Consider the following 12,530-nt stretch of genomic DNA (forward strand, 5'->3'; position numbering starts at 1 on the left):
TCATGGCTATCTTTGTGAACACCTAGTTGCAAATCAACTCCCTTTTTTGTTTGCTTTTCTACTTTATTATTTTAACTTTTTATTTTTCAACTCCCATTTTAATATGAGCTGGGAAAAACACGCTCTTTCAAGGAACCAAATGGTGATTCATTTCAACATCTGGTAAACTGTTAACAGAAGTTACCTTTGGGGAGAGGGACTAGGTAAGGGAGGAGGGAGACATTTACTTTGTATTGTTCTACCTTTTTGTAGTGTTTAAATTCTTATCATATCTAGGTGTTGATTTTATTAAAAAAATACAACAGGGATTATCTGCCTAGAAGGCCTACAGGCCACTTCATTTTCTCTCTTTTTCTTGGTCTCTAAAATGCCGAATAAGTGTTATTTAAAATAAAATAAAATAAAATAAAATTTTAAAAAGTTGTTGCTAAAGGAAATAATTAGCTCTTGGTTTTTATATTTTAAAAATTCCAAAGTTAAGAAGGTTGATATTTTTTCTTAAGTAAGGTAGATGCTTGAAAAGGGTGAAAAAGAAAATGGGAGGGCGGGTAGTGGAGTCGATTCTTTGGAGAGTCTGGGTCCACGACGGCTTGTGAGCTGCCCTGTTGGGCTACATCAGCTGTCAGCCGTGGGTTTGGGTCACTCTCTGAGTACCTGTGTGTTTGTGTGCGTGTGTGTTTGTGTGTGCACGCGGGCCTGTGACAGTGTGAAGGCCCAGCTCTCTGCTCTCTGCTCTCATCTGTGTGTCTTTGCATGCCTCTGCCTGTCGGGCTGTCTCCACGTGTGACTCCACCTTTCTGTGCTTATTAGATGAATGTCTGTATGTCTGTGGCTTCTTGCCCTCCCCCACGGCCTGTACCCTGTGCGGGTAACTGGACCTGGGACACAGCCCCTGGGGCTGGCAGCAGAGTTGGCTGCTGGGTATTTTTAGCCAGTAAACATGTTTGCCATTTCAGAGGACAGGGCTGAGCTGCTCTCAGCCCCAGCCCACTCATGATCTTGCAGCGAGGAGGGCGTGCCTGCCTCCAGCCAAGTCTTCTCAGTTCCCCAGCGTTTGGAAAGGCAGGGAGACTGGCTCCCGGCTGGCAGCGGGTGGTCACCAAGGAAGGAGGAGAAGGGAATTCGTGGGGGAGAAGAGAAAGGGGGTGTGTGTTGGGGGGAGGTGTGGAGCCAGAAGGCCCCTGCACCCCATCATTAAGCATATCATAAAATCTCCATGTAGCTACAAGTGGCTGTGGGAAATGGCTGTAAATTGGGAACTTCAGCATCTGGCAAGTGGGAGGTGGACGAAGGCCTCGGATGGGGGATCTCAGAAGAAAGGGGAGATCAGAGGAAAGCGGGATCTCTGGCTTCTCCCAGGGGGTCTGGAGAGGGAGGGGGGCAGCTCAGTCGGCTCTTCCAAGGGTTGCAGTTCTGGCTCCTGCATCCACCATGGCGGGGAGAGGATGGGGCCAGCCTACAGGCCGGCTCCGTGAGGGGACCCACAGAAGGAGGGAAGCTGAGAAATAGGGCCGCTGCATGGAACTTGGGAACCAAATGGGGAGATTGGGGCCTGGAATTGGAAGTGTAATTGTGTTGAAAGAAAACTGAAAGGTCCGTGTCAGATTGGAAGTCGTGGCGGGATCACCCAAGCCCCATCTCGCGGCGCGTTCTGGGTCCCCTTGGCCCACTTCCTGCAAAATGGGGTTAATTCGTAGTTCCAGCTACCAGGATAAGCACCAGGGAGCTTCGAGGAGTTTCTTGCCTGTGAAGCCACACCCGGCACATTATTGGGTGTAGATCCACAGCCGGGACAGCACAGGGAGCAGTGAACGGGGGAAAAGGGGTACGCGGCACCTCGGGCGTGCCGGCGCCCACTTGTCTCCGTGCTCCCCTACGGCCCCCCAGCAGCCAGCTGCCCGGGTCCCTCCAGAGTCGGCCCCACTCGCTGGTCCCAGCCCCTCTCGGCCCCGCCCGGCCCCGCCCTCTCCCCACAGCTCCGAGCAGACCCGCCCGCCCGAGCCGGAGTTACAAGAGCCGCCTCCGCGCGCGGGGGCCCGGCCACTCGGAGCAGCTCTGCCGCGGGGACTGCACCGCCCGCCCTGCCGGACCCGCCCCGACCGGGGCTCACCGCCGCCAGCAGCCGCAGCACCGCGACCTCGGGCGCCGCGCGGGCTATGGCTGTGCCCTGGGGCTGAGCGCGCAGGTAGGGGCGCGGGGCGCACCGGAGCCAAGGCACCGAGAACCCGGCCGGGGGAGGTGGGCTGCCGGGCTCGGGCGAGGCGCGTTGGGGGGAGGTGGGAGTGTCACTGGGCATTCAGACAGTTTGGGACAAGCTCGACCACCCGGGGCAGCGCGCAGAGGCGACACGTCGCGCCTTGGGAGCCCGGCTCTGCCTCCAGAGTTGGGGCGCAAGTTGGGAAAAGTTGGAAAAACACTCCGAAGCGTGCTCTGCTCCACTCCGCCTTTCCCTCGCGGGCGGATTGTTGGCTCTGCTGCACGGCGGGGCGTCCGGTTCCTGGCCTGGTGGCCCCTTGTCCCACCCCCTCCCTCTCCGTGGGGCGGTGGCTCGGCGCGCGGCTCCGTTCCCATTCCATGTTTACTGGAGAAGTTCCAGAGCTCGCCGCGGCGGCCCCCCGGCCCCTCCCTCCCAGCGCCCCCGCGCCGCGCGCTCCCTCCGCCGTCCTTTCCTGCTCGCGGCACCTCCGCCCCCAACTTCGGGTCCCGAAGTCCTCGCGGCCCCACCCTGTTCTGGGCCACCGGCCTCTCCCTTTCTCGCTCCTGGCGGCCCCCTCAGCCCTCCTCCAGCTGCCTCGCCCTAGTCTTGCCCCTCCGTTCTCCCCGCTCCAGAAAACTCTCCTCTTCCTCCCGGGCCGCGGAGCCCTGGAAGTTTGCAGCGCGCCTCCCAGCGGGGCGGGTGGGAGTGGGGGTGAGGGACATAAGTAGGAAGATTCCTGCGCCGGGGTAGGCGGGGAGAGGGGTGCTGTGCGGCGGCACAACCCTCGGGACCGCCCCTTCCCCTCCAGAAGCGACGTTCTCTCCCCCACCCCACTCCCAAACCCGTCCGGGCGGGATGGCCCCCGCCCCAGCGCCTGGCTCGGCGCCAGCGGCCTGAGGAATGTGGTGGTTGGAGCCGGTGACTAATTCAAACCAGAACTTGGGGAGGAGTGAGGAGTGAGGGGGCAAAGGGGAGGGGGGAAGGGGCTGTGTGGGGAGCTGGGGGACAGGAGCGGGGCTGTGTTTGGGGCCGGGCTTCGCCGCCCTCGCTGGAACCCTGCAGTCGGGCGCTGCGCGCGGGGACGGAGGGGCGAGGAGCGCGGCGCTGGCGCGCGGTTGGGAAGGCAGTGTGCTTAGGGTGTGTGCAGAGCGCTGGGTTATGTAAGGCTTTCCCAGGCAGGGAGGGGGTGTGCAGCGTTCGAGGGCCGGGCCGCCCCTGGCAGGGCTGGGCGCCCCCTGCAGTGCCCGGGTGTGGGGGCGCAGCCCCTGGGCGGCCCTGGGACCTGAGTAGAACTGGCTGGGCCGCCTTGTGTGGGTGCGGACCGCAGGGGGGCAGACGGGGCACCTCGCAGCCCTAGCTGAGCTCGGAGCACCAGGAGGGGGGTGGCTTTGGCACCTCTGCACGATGTGACCACAGGGGATTGTGCGCGTTGTGTGTGCTCGCGCGTTTCGCAGGGTGTGGCTCCTGGCGGCAGTGGGGACGGTGGCGAGGGGCGCCCAGGGAGACCGCGGTCGCTGCCGAGTGCCCTGCTCTGTGACCAGGATATGTGGAAGGGCAGAGCGGGATCCTCCCACCGTAGGGGCTTCTTAGAGAATAACCTGGAGTTTCTGGAGGAAAAGGGTACCGGATATCTAGCTGTGTGTCCCCAGCTCAGCACTGGCCCCCCCAGTAATTGGTTTTGAGACAGTCCCCTCTTCACCCTGCACTCTAACCCAGCCCAGCCCAACATTGGTAGGTGGTGAGTTGATTTGGGGGGAGGCAGTGATGCAGGGTTGGGGGCTCTAGTGATAGGTGAATGTGAAGGGAGGGAAGGAGGGAGAGGTTGAAGATGCCTTGGAAGGCATTTTAGGACCTTCACGCCTATGCTAGGTGTAATTTGGGGGGGGGGTAGAACTCCCTTTTAACCACCCTCTACCCACCCCCCACACACACACCCCCCCCCTCAGTGAGGGGAATCCCTAGGGCAGGGTGTGGCACTCACTTCCTCTCTGAGGCTGAATGGGGAAACTTCTTTCTGTTTGGCCCAGTGAGATGCCTGGGCTGGGCCAAGCACATGATAGCTAGTGTGTGCATGGTGGGGAGGACAGGGGAGCCCCAGGCTTAGTGGGTGTCTCTTTGCTCTGAGTTTTGGGGGGAGGGAGGAAGGGAGAGGACCTGGGACCTTGAGAGCTGGGCTAACAGAGGATGCAGGGGCTCGGGAGTGGGATGGGGCACAGGACATGGGGGCTGGAGGGTGTCTGAGCTCATCTCTAAAGCCACTGTCCCTAAGACGCTGGTCAGAGAACAAGGAGACCCAGGAAGCTGGTGTCACGCGGAGCTCAGTGCTGCCGATATGGAGGCCCACAGCAGTGATTTGGGGGTCCTGGTCTGGGCCACGCGTTGACGAGCTAACCCCACAGGGCTGGGGGACTCGTGCCAGCCAGGGCATGGTTCCGGGGTGAGGCCACAGGTCCAGGGTCCAGGGGGCATGGGAGAGCTACATACCTGTGGAAGGAGGAGCGAGCACCAGTCAAGGGCAGGGAATGGGCTAGGGTGCGGGCGGGGGTGGGCTTGGGGTCACCTCAGTCCCAGGGAGGTGCCTGGGCATTGCAGGCTCAGCTCGGAGGGGGCTGGCTGGGCCTGGCAGAACACACCACCCTGAGCCTGAGTTGCTGGTTTGAAGGGCTGGGGCAAAGCTGTGGGGGCGGAGGGGTGTGTGGGGCTCTGGGGTGTGGTCACTGCCTTCCTCAAACTTGGGAACTGCCTGGGGACAGACAGAGAGGCAGAGCAGAAGAGCTAGTCCGACTCTGGAGGAGAACTCTGCCGGGTCTCTCCTCTCCCCACTCCCAGACGCCCCTCAGTTTCTCTCCCTGGGACAGGCTGGCCACGTGCGTTTGCGCACTTCCCTGCGAGGAAGGGAGGTGGTTGCTGTCCAGTGCGTAGAATGCGCTGTTTCAGGGTGGCTGGCACTTCCCGAGGCTCGGCACCATCCCGGTTCCCAGGCCTTCCCTAGCACGCACTGTTTCCTGCCACGCCTGGGTGTGCCCCAGGAGGTGTGGGGGGCCACGTGGGTGGGCCACAGCCGGCAGGGCTCAGCAGGAATGACGACGTTTGTGCACCTTTCAATGAAGCCCCTCTTCTTCCCTGCTCCCCTGCTGGTTCCCCCCGGGGCCATGGCATTTTGGGGTGTGTCACTGTTAGCCTCCCAGGGGTCACTCTACCACTGTGGCTCTGGGTCCCTGTGACTGCTGTGTCACAGCCTGTGTCACTGCCATGTGCGTACCGTTGCTGGTGAGAGGGTGTCCCTGCTGGGCTGGCTGTTTGTGGTGGTCATCACATTGCATGTGATGTGTATCTGATGTGTCACCTCTGCTGCTTGCAGGGCCGGGGATGGCAGTGGCACTGTCCTGGGCTGGGGGAGGTTTCATGGGAGTGTGTCGAGGCTGTAGGTAAGGACTGAAGTAAGTTTCTCCATCCAGGACAGGTCCGGGCCCTGTGTCCAGAGACCCACAGGAGGGTGAGGGCTGAGAGAGGCGCTGCGCACGGCCTGTCAGGGAGGGGCATCCTGCCCTGTCCCTGGGGGCTGGAGCGGAGGTTCTGGGGGAAGGGGAAGTGCCTGGAGCTGATCCCGGCTACGTGTCCTGGCCGGGCTGGGGGGTGGCTCTTTGGCGGCAGAGCCCGAGCTGCCTGGCCCTGCGCCTCTGCACGAGTGTGGCTTGGCCGCTGGGGGGCACGCACACAGCAGATCGAGAGAGCCCTGCTGTGGGTGGGGCGGGACGAGCAGCTCCCAGCCTGTATTCTACCCCCCAGGGCAAGACAGAGGATGTTTCTTCCCCGCCCCCCACCTCCCACCCCTAATGTAGGATGCTGCCCTCAGGGTTGGTTCTTAAACCCAGCGGTTCTGGGTAGAGACCCCGTGCTCTCTGCCTGTGTGGGAAACTCCCGTGTCTGGCTGGAGAATGTTAATGCTGCCCCCAGTCCCGTGTCACAAGGAGAGGGGGAGCCCCTCGGTCAGGGGAGGAAGAGGGAATCTCCCTGCCTGCTGGAAGTGAGAACTCGGAGCTTCAGAGCTTGGTGGTGGAGTGGGAGGAAGCCGGTGTATGGCTAGGATAGAGAGGGGGACAGAGGCACCAGGGTGGAGCCCAGAAGCCCAGAAAGCAGCCCGCTGGCTGGGGGTGGGAGCAGGGGGTGGGGAGGGGAATGGTGAGAGGGGGCTGAGAACTTCATGGCGGATGGGGGTGCAGGGCTGGAGTGGCTGAGGCGTGGTGTGGTGGGCAGGGCCAGATCCCTCCTTCCCCCAGGGGCAGGTGGCAGGGGAGCAGGACAGGCAGGTGCATACACAAAGAGGGAAGCGTAGATGGAGGGACGGATGTGGCACCAGACTCACGGCTGTCTGGGCCCTTCATGATGAGCAGGCCTGGGGTGTCTGCTGTGAGCTGGCGAAAGCTGGGGCTGTGGAGTGTGCCTCTGTGCACACAGTGTGTGCAGCCTGGTGTGTTCTCTGAATGTCCCTCCAGTACCCGTGTCGCCTCGGTCTTGCAACATACCTGTTGAATTCTTCCTGAAATTATCCCCCTATACCCAGCCCGTGTAAGTTGAAAGGGCCCCCCTTTTTGGGGAGGATCCCCCAGAATCAGCTGGGTAGGTTTGTAAAAGTTCTTAGTGCCAGCTTAGACTACTGCACGAGTCTCCAGTTAGAATAGGGCAGGCATCCCTTCCCCCACCCCCCAAACGGAAGTCTGGCAGCTGTGTCCTTAGGGGTCTGTTTAGAGGCTTAGGCCCTGGAAGAGACGCCACCCGTGTTTCTCTTTTTCCTGTCGGATGAGTGTCCGCCTGTCCTGGCTGCTTCCTCTCCCAGGAAGCTGGATGTTTTTGCCTCCCCCTGCCAATGCCTGCCTCTCGGGCCCCAGGAGGGGGATGACCCTAGAGCCCCCCACCTGCTGGGGCCCAGGGGAAGCTGGAGATGAGCTGGGTCCTGGACAGCTCAGGATTCGTGACCCAGAACCCAAAGGCCCCTTAGATCATGGGCCTCTGCCCAGTCCGCATTTGCAGGCCCCAGTCAGGGCCAGGATGAGGCTGGTATGTGGGGAGAGGAGGTGGGGTTAGTGAGCGGGGGGCGCTTGCCCTCCCTCCGGTGCTTGTGGCATGTCATCAGTGTCTCGGCTCCCTGGGTGGGTCCCGCTCTCAGTGGGGATCTACTTCCCTGGGTCTCTCTCCTGACTTCTGTATCTTAGCCCCTCCTTTTCTCTGTGTTCCTCTCTCCAAGCTGTCGAGCTGTCGTTCTGCCACCACGGCTGCCTCCCGTGTGCTTGGGGACCTGCTCCTTGCGACGTGGGGTTCTCTCTGCTGGCGCTCTGCCCCTCTGCGTGTGTGCCTGCAACTCATTGTCTCCCGCGTGCATCTTTCCCTCTGGTTTCTCACGTGTATCTCAGCCCGTGTGTGTGCAGCTACTTGTGCCTTCGTGCCTCGAACTGGGTCAAGACTGCTGGCCTTGGAGTCGGAGAACCTGGGCTTTGTTTCAACTCTGTCTCATACTTGGGTGATTCGTCTTACTTCCAGGGCCCGTTTCCACATCTCTAGAAAAGGATGGTGATTCTGTTGGGGATTGACAGAGACCCTTTGCTTGCTGCGTTACCTGGCACCTGGGAGGCTCTCTGCCAAGTTCTCTCTCGACCGGACTGGTCGGGGGCTTTCTCTTCCTCTTTACTTCCTGGCTGGCGAGTGTTTACAAGAGTGCACGGCTCCCCTGGGTGTGTCTCGTCTTTGAACATCCTACCCCTCCTCTGGGTGGCCCCTCTTCCTAGTTACTCGTTGTGGGGGGCCTTCCCCCTGGTTGGGGTCTCTAACTCTGGGTGTGAGGACTTTCATTCTCTACGGGCTGGGGTCCACTCCTCTCTGGCCTTGGGTATTTGGTGGGAACTTTGTGTGCAGGCAGGCTGCTCTGCTGGTTGGAAGTCCATCTGTCACTGTTGTCCCTTCCACTGTGGGTGGGGGTGCTTCTCTCTCTTGGAGTGACGCTCCCTGGGTCCAGCCTGCCACTAGGCTGGGCCCCTCCCTGGCTGCCTTCATGCTGCTCTCCGGACAGGGGGGACGGTTTTCCCTGGAGATCATCCCTGGCAGAGGCCGTCTGCCCAGGACACAAAGGCACCTCCTTCCCTGGCTTCTCCTGGATCTGCTTGCGTGCTGCCCTCCGTGCACGGTGATGCGTCCGGGCAGAGGCCCTGCTGCCCTGCACATCGTCTCTATGGTTTCGAATTGACAGGGAGACCCTATTCTTGTCTCGTGGCTTTTGGCCTGAATTACATCCTGTCCCTTCAGTTTCCGATGTGCCACCTTTCAGCCTTGTAGCTGCAGTGGTCTCACCGCCTCACTCCTTTTCTGATCTCCAAGCAGCCTTAGGAGGTCCCCACTCCAGCCCGCTGCTTCCCATCCTGAAGGATACGGTGAGCCCGGCTGGGGTGAACCCAGGGCTGGGAGCTTGCACCCTGTCATGCGCCCATTCTTGCCTCTCTGGACCTCGCTTTCCCCGTCTGTAAACCACAGGCAGCTTTGTCTGGTAGAACCTTCTGCTCTGATGGGGATGTTCTCCACCTGCCCTGTCTGGGATGGTAGCTGCTAGCCCTGCATGGCTGTTGAGTACTTGCAGTGTGGCTAGTGTAAGCAAGGAAGCCAATATTTAGCTTAATTTCAATTAATTTTAAATTTAAAAAGCACCTGTGGCTACCATGTTGGACAATGTCCAAGGCTGCTTCTGGCTCTGAAGGCTCATGATGCTTGACTGAATCAGACAGAATCCCCGAGAGCTCCAAAGACCCTCCTTTGGGTAGTAGTAGGCTGGGGAAGCTTTGGCCTAACCTGACTTGGGGGTGGAGAAGGATGGAGCATCTGGGCTTGGTACTGGCCCCAGGAGTGGAGGAGAGGCTGAGGGCTGGGACCCAAATGCAGGAAACAGGGCCTTGCCACCACGGCCTCAAGTCCCCCACCAGCACCCACACCCCCGATCAGAGGGGAGCCCTTCCTGGCTGTGCCGGAGGGAGGGGCCTGAGCCCCAGCAGGCAGGGACAGTTGGCAGCTGCCTCTGGCCTGGGAGCCAGTGACCAGCCCGAGGCTCAGTTCTGAGGGCTCCCATTCTCATGGGGCTGTGGGACCTTCTCCATCCAGGCTGGCCTCTTCCTTCCTGGTTGCTGCCTGGGTGGAAGGCGGCGAACTGTGCTGTGCACACAGAGCTGTGCTCCCCGGGGCCTCCTGGCCTGGGCTCCATCCCTGAGGAGCTGGGGAGGGGAAGCAGACGGCCTTGTCTGTGCTGGAGCCCCAGCCCCTCTGGCCCCCCGGGGTCTGGCCCATCGGGTTTTGGGTGTGACCCCTTTGCTTGCCTGGAGCTGTTGCGGCCACGGTGACTCATTGAGGAAGGAGGGAGCGTGGGGCCGATGTGTGGGCGAGGGTGGGCTGGGTTGCACTGTCTCCGCTTGCTGGCTGCTGGCTCAGCACGAGGACATTGGGCTGACAAAAGGGGCCCTGCTCAAGCTGTGCTGGGTGCCAGGGCCCTCGGCAGCATCAGAGAGGGCCTCGGGCTGGACGGCCTTTTTCCTTCCCTGCCCCTGCCAGGCTCCCTTTCTGCAGAGCTGGCTTCCTGGAGCTGGGCTCTGGGAGCAGGTGCCATTTAAGCTCCAGCTTTGCCATTTCACATTGGGAACGGTCAGCATGACTTCCCGTTACTGGCCTCTTCTGCCTGATGGGAAGGGCAAAGGTGTTTTTCCCAGCTTGCTCCTGTGCCAACAGGCTGCTCACCTGTCCGCTCCCTTGCTCCCCTCCTAGCCATCACCTGTGCTGACAAGAAGGCATCGTGAATGCCACCTTTAGGAGTTTGTCAAACGGGCGTAGATCATGGGGGGTGGGGGGTTGGGGGAGTCTGCGTTTCTCTTTCACTGTCGTGGTCTGAGATTGTAACCAAGTGCCCGTGAATTTCCAAGAAGTCACAGTCCCTTCCGTCAGTAGCAAACTCCAGCACTTTCAAGACCCTATTTGTATTTCAGCCTCCTGCCTCACCCCCCAAGGCTCCTAAGCCTTCTGGAACATTTTGAGGCTAAACTGGTTATACCCAGAATACGTTGCTCATAATTTCTCTCCTGGGCAGGAACTAAGTCATTTAAATCTGCATATCTCCAGGATCTGGCACATGGAGGGCATTTGATACATGTTTAGAGAAAGCAGAAGTGAAGTTAGGTAACAATTTAATGCAGCATATAATTAAATGCTGGGCTGAGCTGTTTCCTCTGCATGGTCAGATACAATGTGGGGCATACAGGAAGTGATCAATTTGTGGGCATTTACTGACCACTTGACTAATTTCTGGATGCCAGCAGCTTTCGGGTGGGGCTTTGGTGAGATGCCCCCTGATTTGCAGCGTCCCCTGCACAGATCCACAGACCTGTTTCTGGATGATCGCAGCTGCTGCCATTTTTTGTGGGCGGCTGGAGTCTGCGGCCATGTCCAGAGCCCTGCCCACTGCCTTCCCAGGGCACCTCTGCAGCTGGCGGCTCAGCCTGTGGCCAGGGGACAGCTTTACTACTCAGTGCCCACTGAGTACGGGGTGGGCCTGGCTTGGGGCCCGGTGTGGGCAGCCAGACAAGCCTTGACTCATCACGTCAAGGTGGGCCCAGCTGTCCTCCAGCCTCTCGGGCTTGAGCCAGTGCTGGGGACTGGGTCTCCCTTTGTTCAGGCTGCTGCCCGTGGCAGGGCTCTGGGAACTCGCAGCTTGTGATGGTCCCCCCCCCCCCCCGCTCCTGAGGACCGAGTTAGACGGGTGACCCAGCATCACTGTTTGTTTGGCAGGTCCTGAGGGGAAGGAAGGCGCCACCGATGCGGCTTGCAGGCCTGCCAGCTGCCCCCAGTGCTGGTGACCCTGTCAGAAGAGTCCCACAGCAGTTAAAAGCTGCTGCCATTGCAAGCTCCCCAGCGATTCGCACACACACCAACGATGGGCCTTCCCTGGCCTACAGGCTCGAGAACGTTCGAGCCTCTCACAATCCAGCTCTCTTTTTCCCAGCCAGTCCTGGGAGCTCCTAAGTGCCCAGCACAGCTTGCCAAACTCCTTGTATAACCCACCGTCAGGTTGGGCACCATAATTGTGCTCATGAGGTTTTTTCTTCTTGAAATGGGTGTGCCCACCCTAGTAATTCCCATCCTGCCCACCCCCCCCCCCAAATTTTTTTTAAAAAAGTTGCAGAAATTTTAGGGGAAAGAGTTACGGACTCAGTTCTGAGTCCAGGCAAAGCTGCTGTCTTATGTGTACGCCAGGCAAGGTGGCCTCTCTGACCCTCATCTCTTCTTCTATAAAATGGGGACATTCAAGACCATTGTACAGAATCTAACAAGCCATGTAGCTGTGACCCTCCTGTGTGCGAGCACTGTTCCTTCTGGAACTCCTTTATCATCTCCACTTCCAGGGAACGGAGATCTGGGGCAGTTCAGTGCTTTGGCTGGGATCTCGCAGCCTGGAGGAGGCAGAGTCAGGATTCAAATCTGCGTCTGGCCATCTCTGAGCCCCCTTGCTGTGAGGCCAGAGTCATGCATGAATAGAATCGGTGGCAGGAGTAGTGAGCGTTGGGGGCTGCAGTCCGTGCCGGGGAGCGGAGCATCTAGCCCCTGCCTTGGGTGGCAGCTGGTGAAGGTTTCGGGCAAGCAGACAGTCAAGCACACGCTCCACTGTGACCTCTTCCCTAGGCCGTGTGACGGAGATTCCCGACGAGAGAGGCTGAGGGGAAGAGAGGAAGGAGGGGCGGGCTCCTGGCAAGGCATTTGCTCCTGGAAGGAGTCCTGCAAAAGGTCAGTGGGAGGGAGGGTGAAGAAGGAGGTGGAGGGGATGGGGGTTGGGGGCAGGGTGAAGACACCACCCCGTGTGGCGTCGGGAGGCAGGGCCCCGGCGGAAGGGGTGAGGGGCTGGTTATTGCCCTCTGGGGCCGGCTGCACCGACTGTCCCCCTTCTGTGTTCTCTGCTGAGCCTTTGGAAAACCTCAGTGCAAGGGCCTGAGCTGGAGCAGCCCCCGGCCCGCTCTCCCTGCCCCCGCACACACTGTACACACTGACCGCCTCACCTGGCGGGCCCAGCACCTCGGAGAGGAGCGACTCCCTGGAAGTTCACAGTCCCGTTTCCTTACCTCATCCCAGATGGAGAAGGAGGAGGAGATGACCCGGGAGCTCCTGCTGCCCAACTGGCAGGGCAGCGGCTCCCACGGGCTGACCATCGCCCAGACGGACGACGGCGTTTTCGTGCAGGAGGTGATGCAGAACTCCCCTGCGGCCCGTGCTGGGGTGGTCAAGGAGGGTGAGTCACCCCGGGGTGCGGACCGGCCCC

The 12,530-nt window shown here is 60.2% G+C and overlaps 1 protein-coding gene across 1 annotated transcript in view; it reads left to right on the forward strand.

Moving 5' to 3' along the window:
- The first annotated feature begins 2,028 nt into the window (after positions 1-2,028).
- Positions 2,029-12,530, forward strand: part of AHNAK (AHNAK nucleoprotein) — a 30,549-nt gene continuing 20,047 nt past the window's right edge. The window contains exons 1-3 of the mRNA XM_037838218.1: positions 2,029-2,185; positions 11,900-12,001; positions 12,344-12,500. Of these exons, the coding sequence (XP_037694146.1) occupies positions 12,344-12,500 (157 nt within the window). The 5' untranslated portion in view covers positions 2,029-2,185; positions 11,900-12,001. The remainder of the gene's footprint in view (positions 2,186-11,899; positions 12,002-12,343; positions 12,501-12,530) is intronic.

Source organism: Choloepus didactylus, chromosome 6 (genome assembly GCF_015220235.1).
Source record: "Choloepus didactylus isolate mChoDid1 chromosome 6, mChoDid1.pri, whole genome shotgun sequence".
Classification (NCBI taxonomy): Eukaryota; Metazoa; Chordata; class Mammalia; order Pilosa; family Megalonychidae; genus Choloepus; species Choloepus didactylus.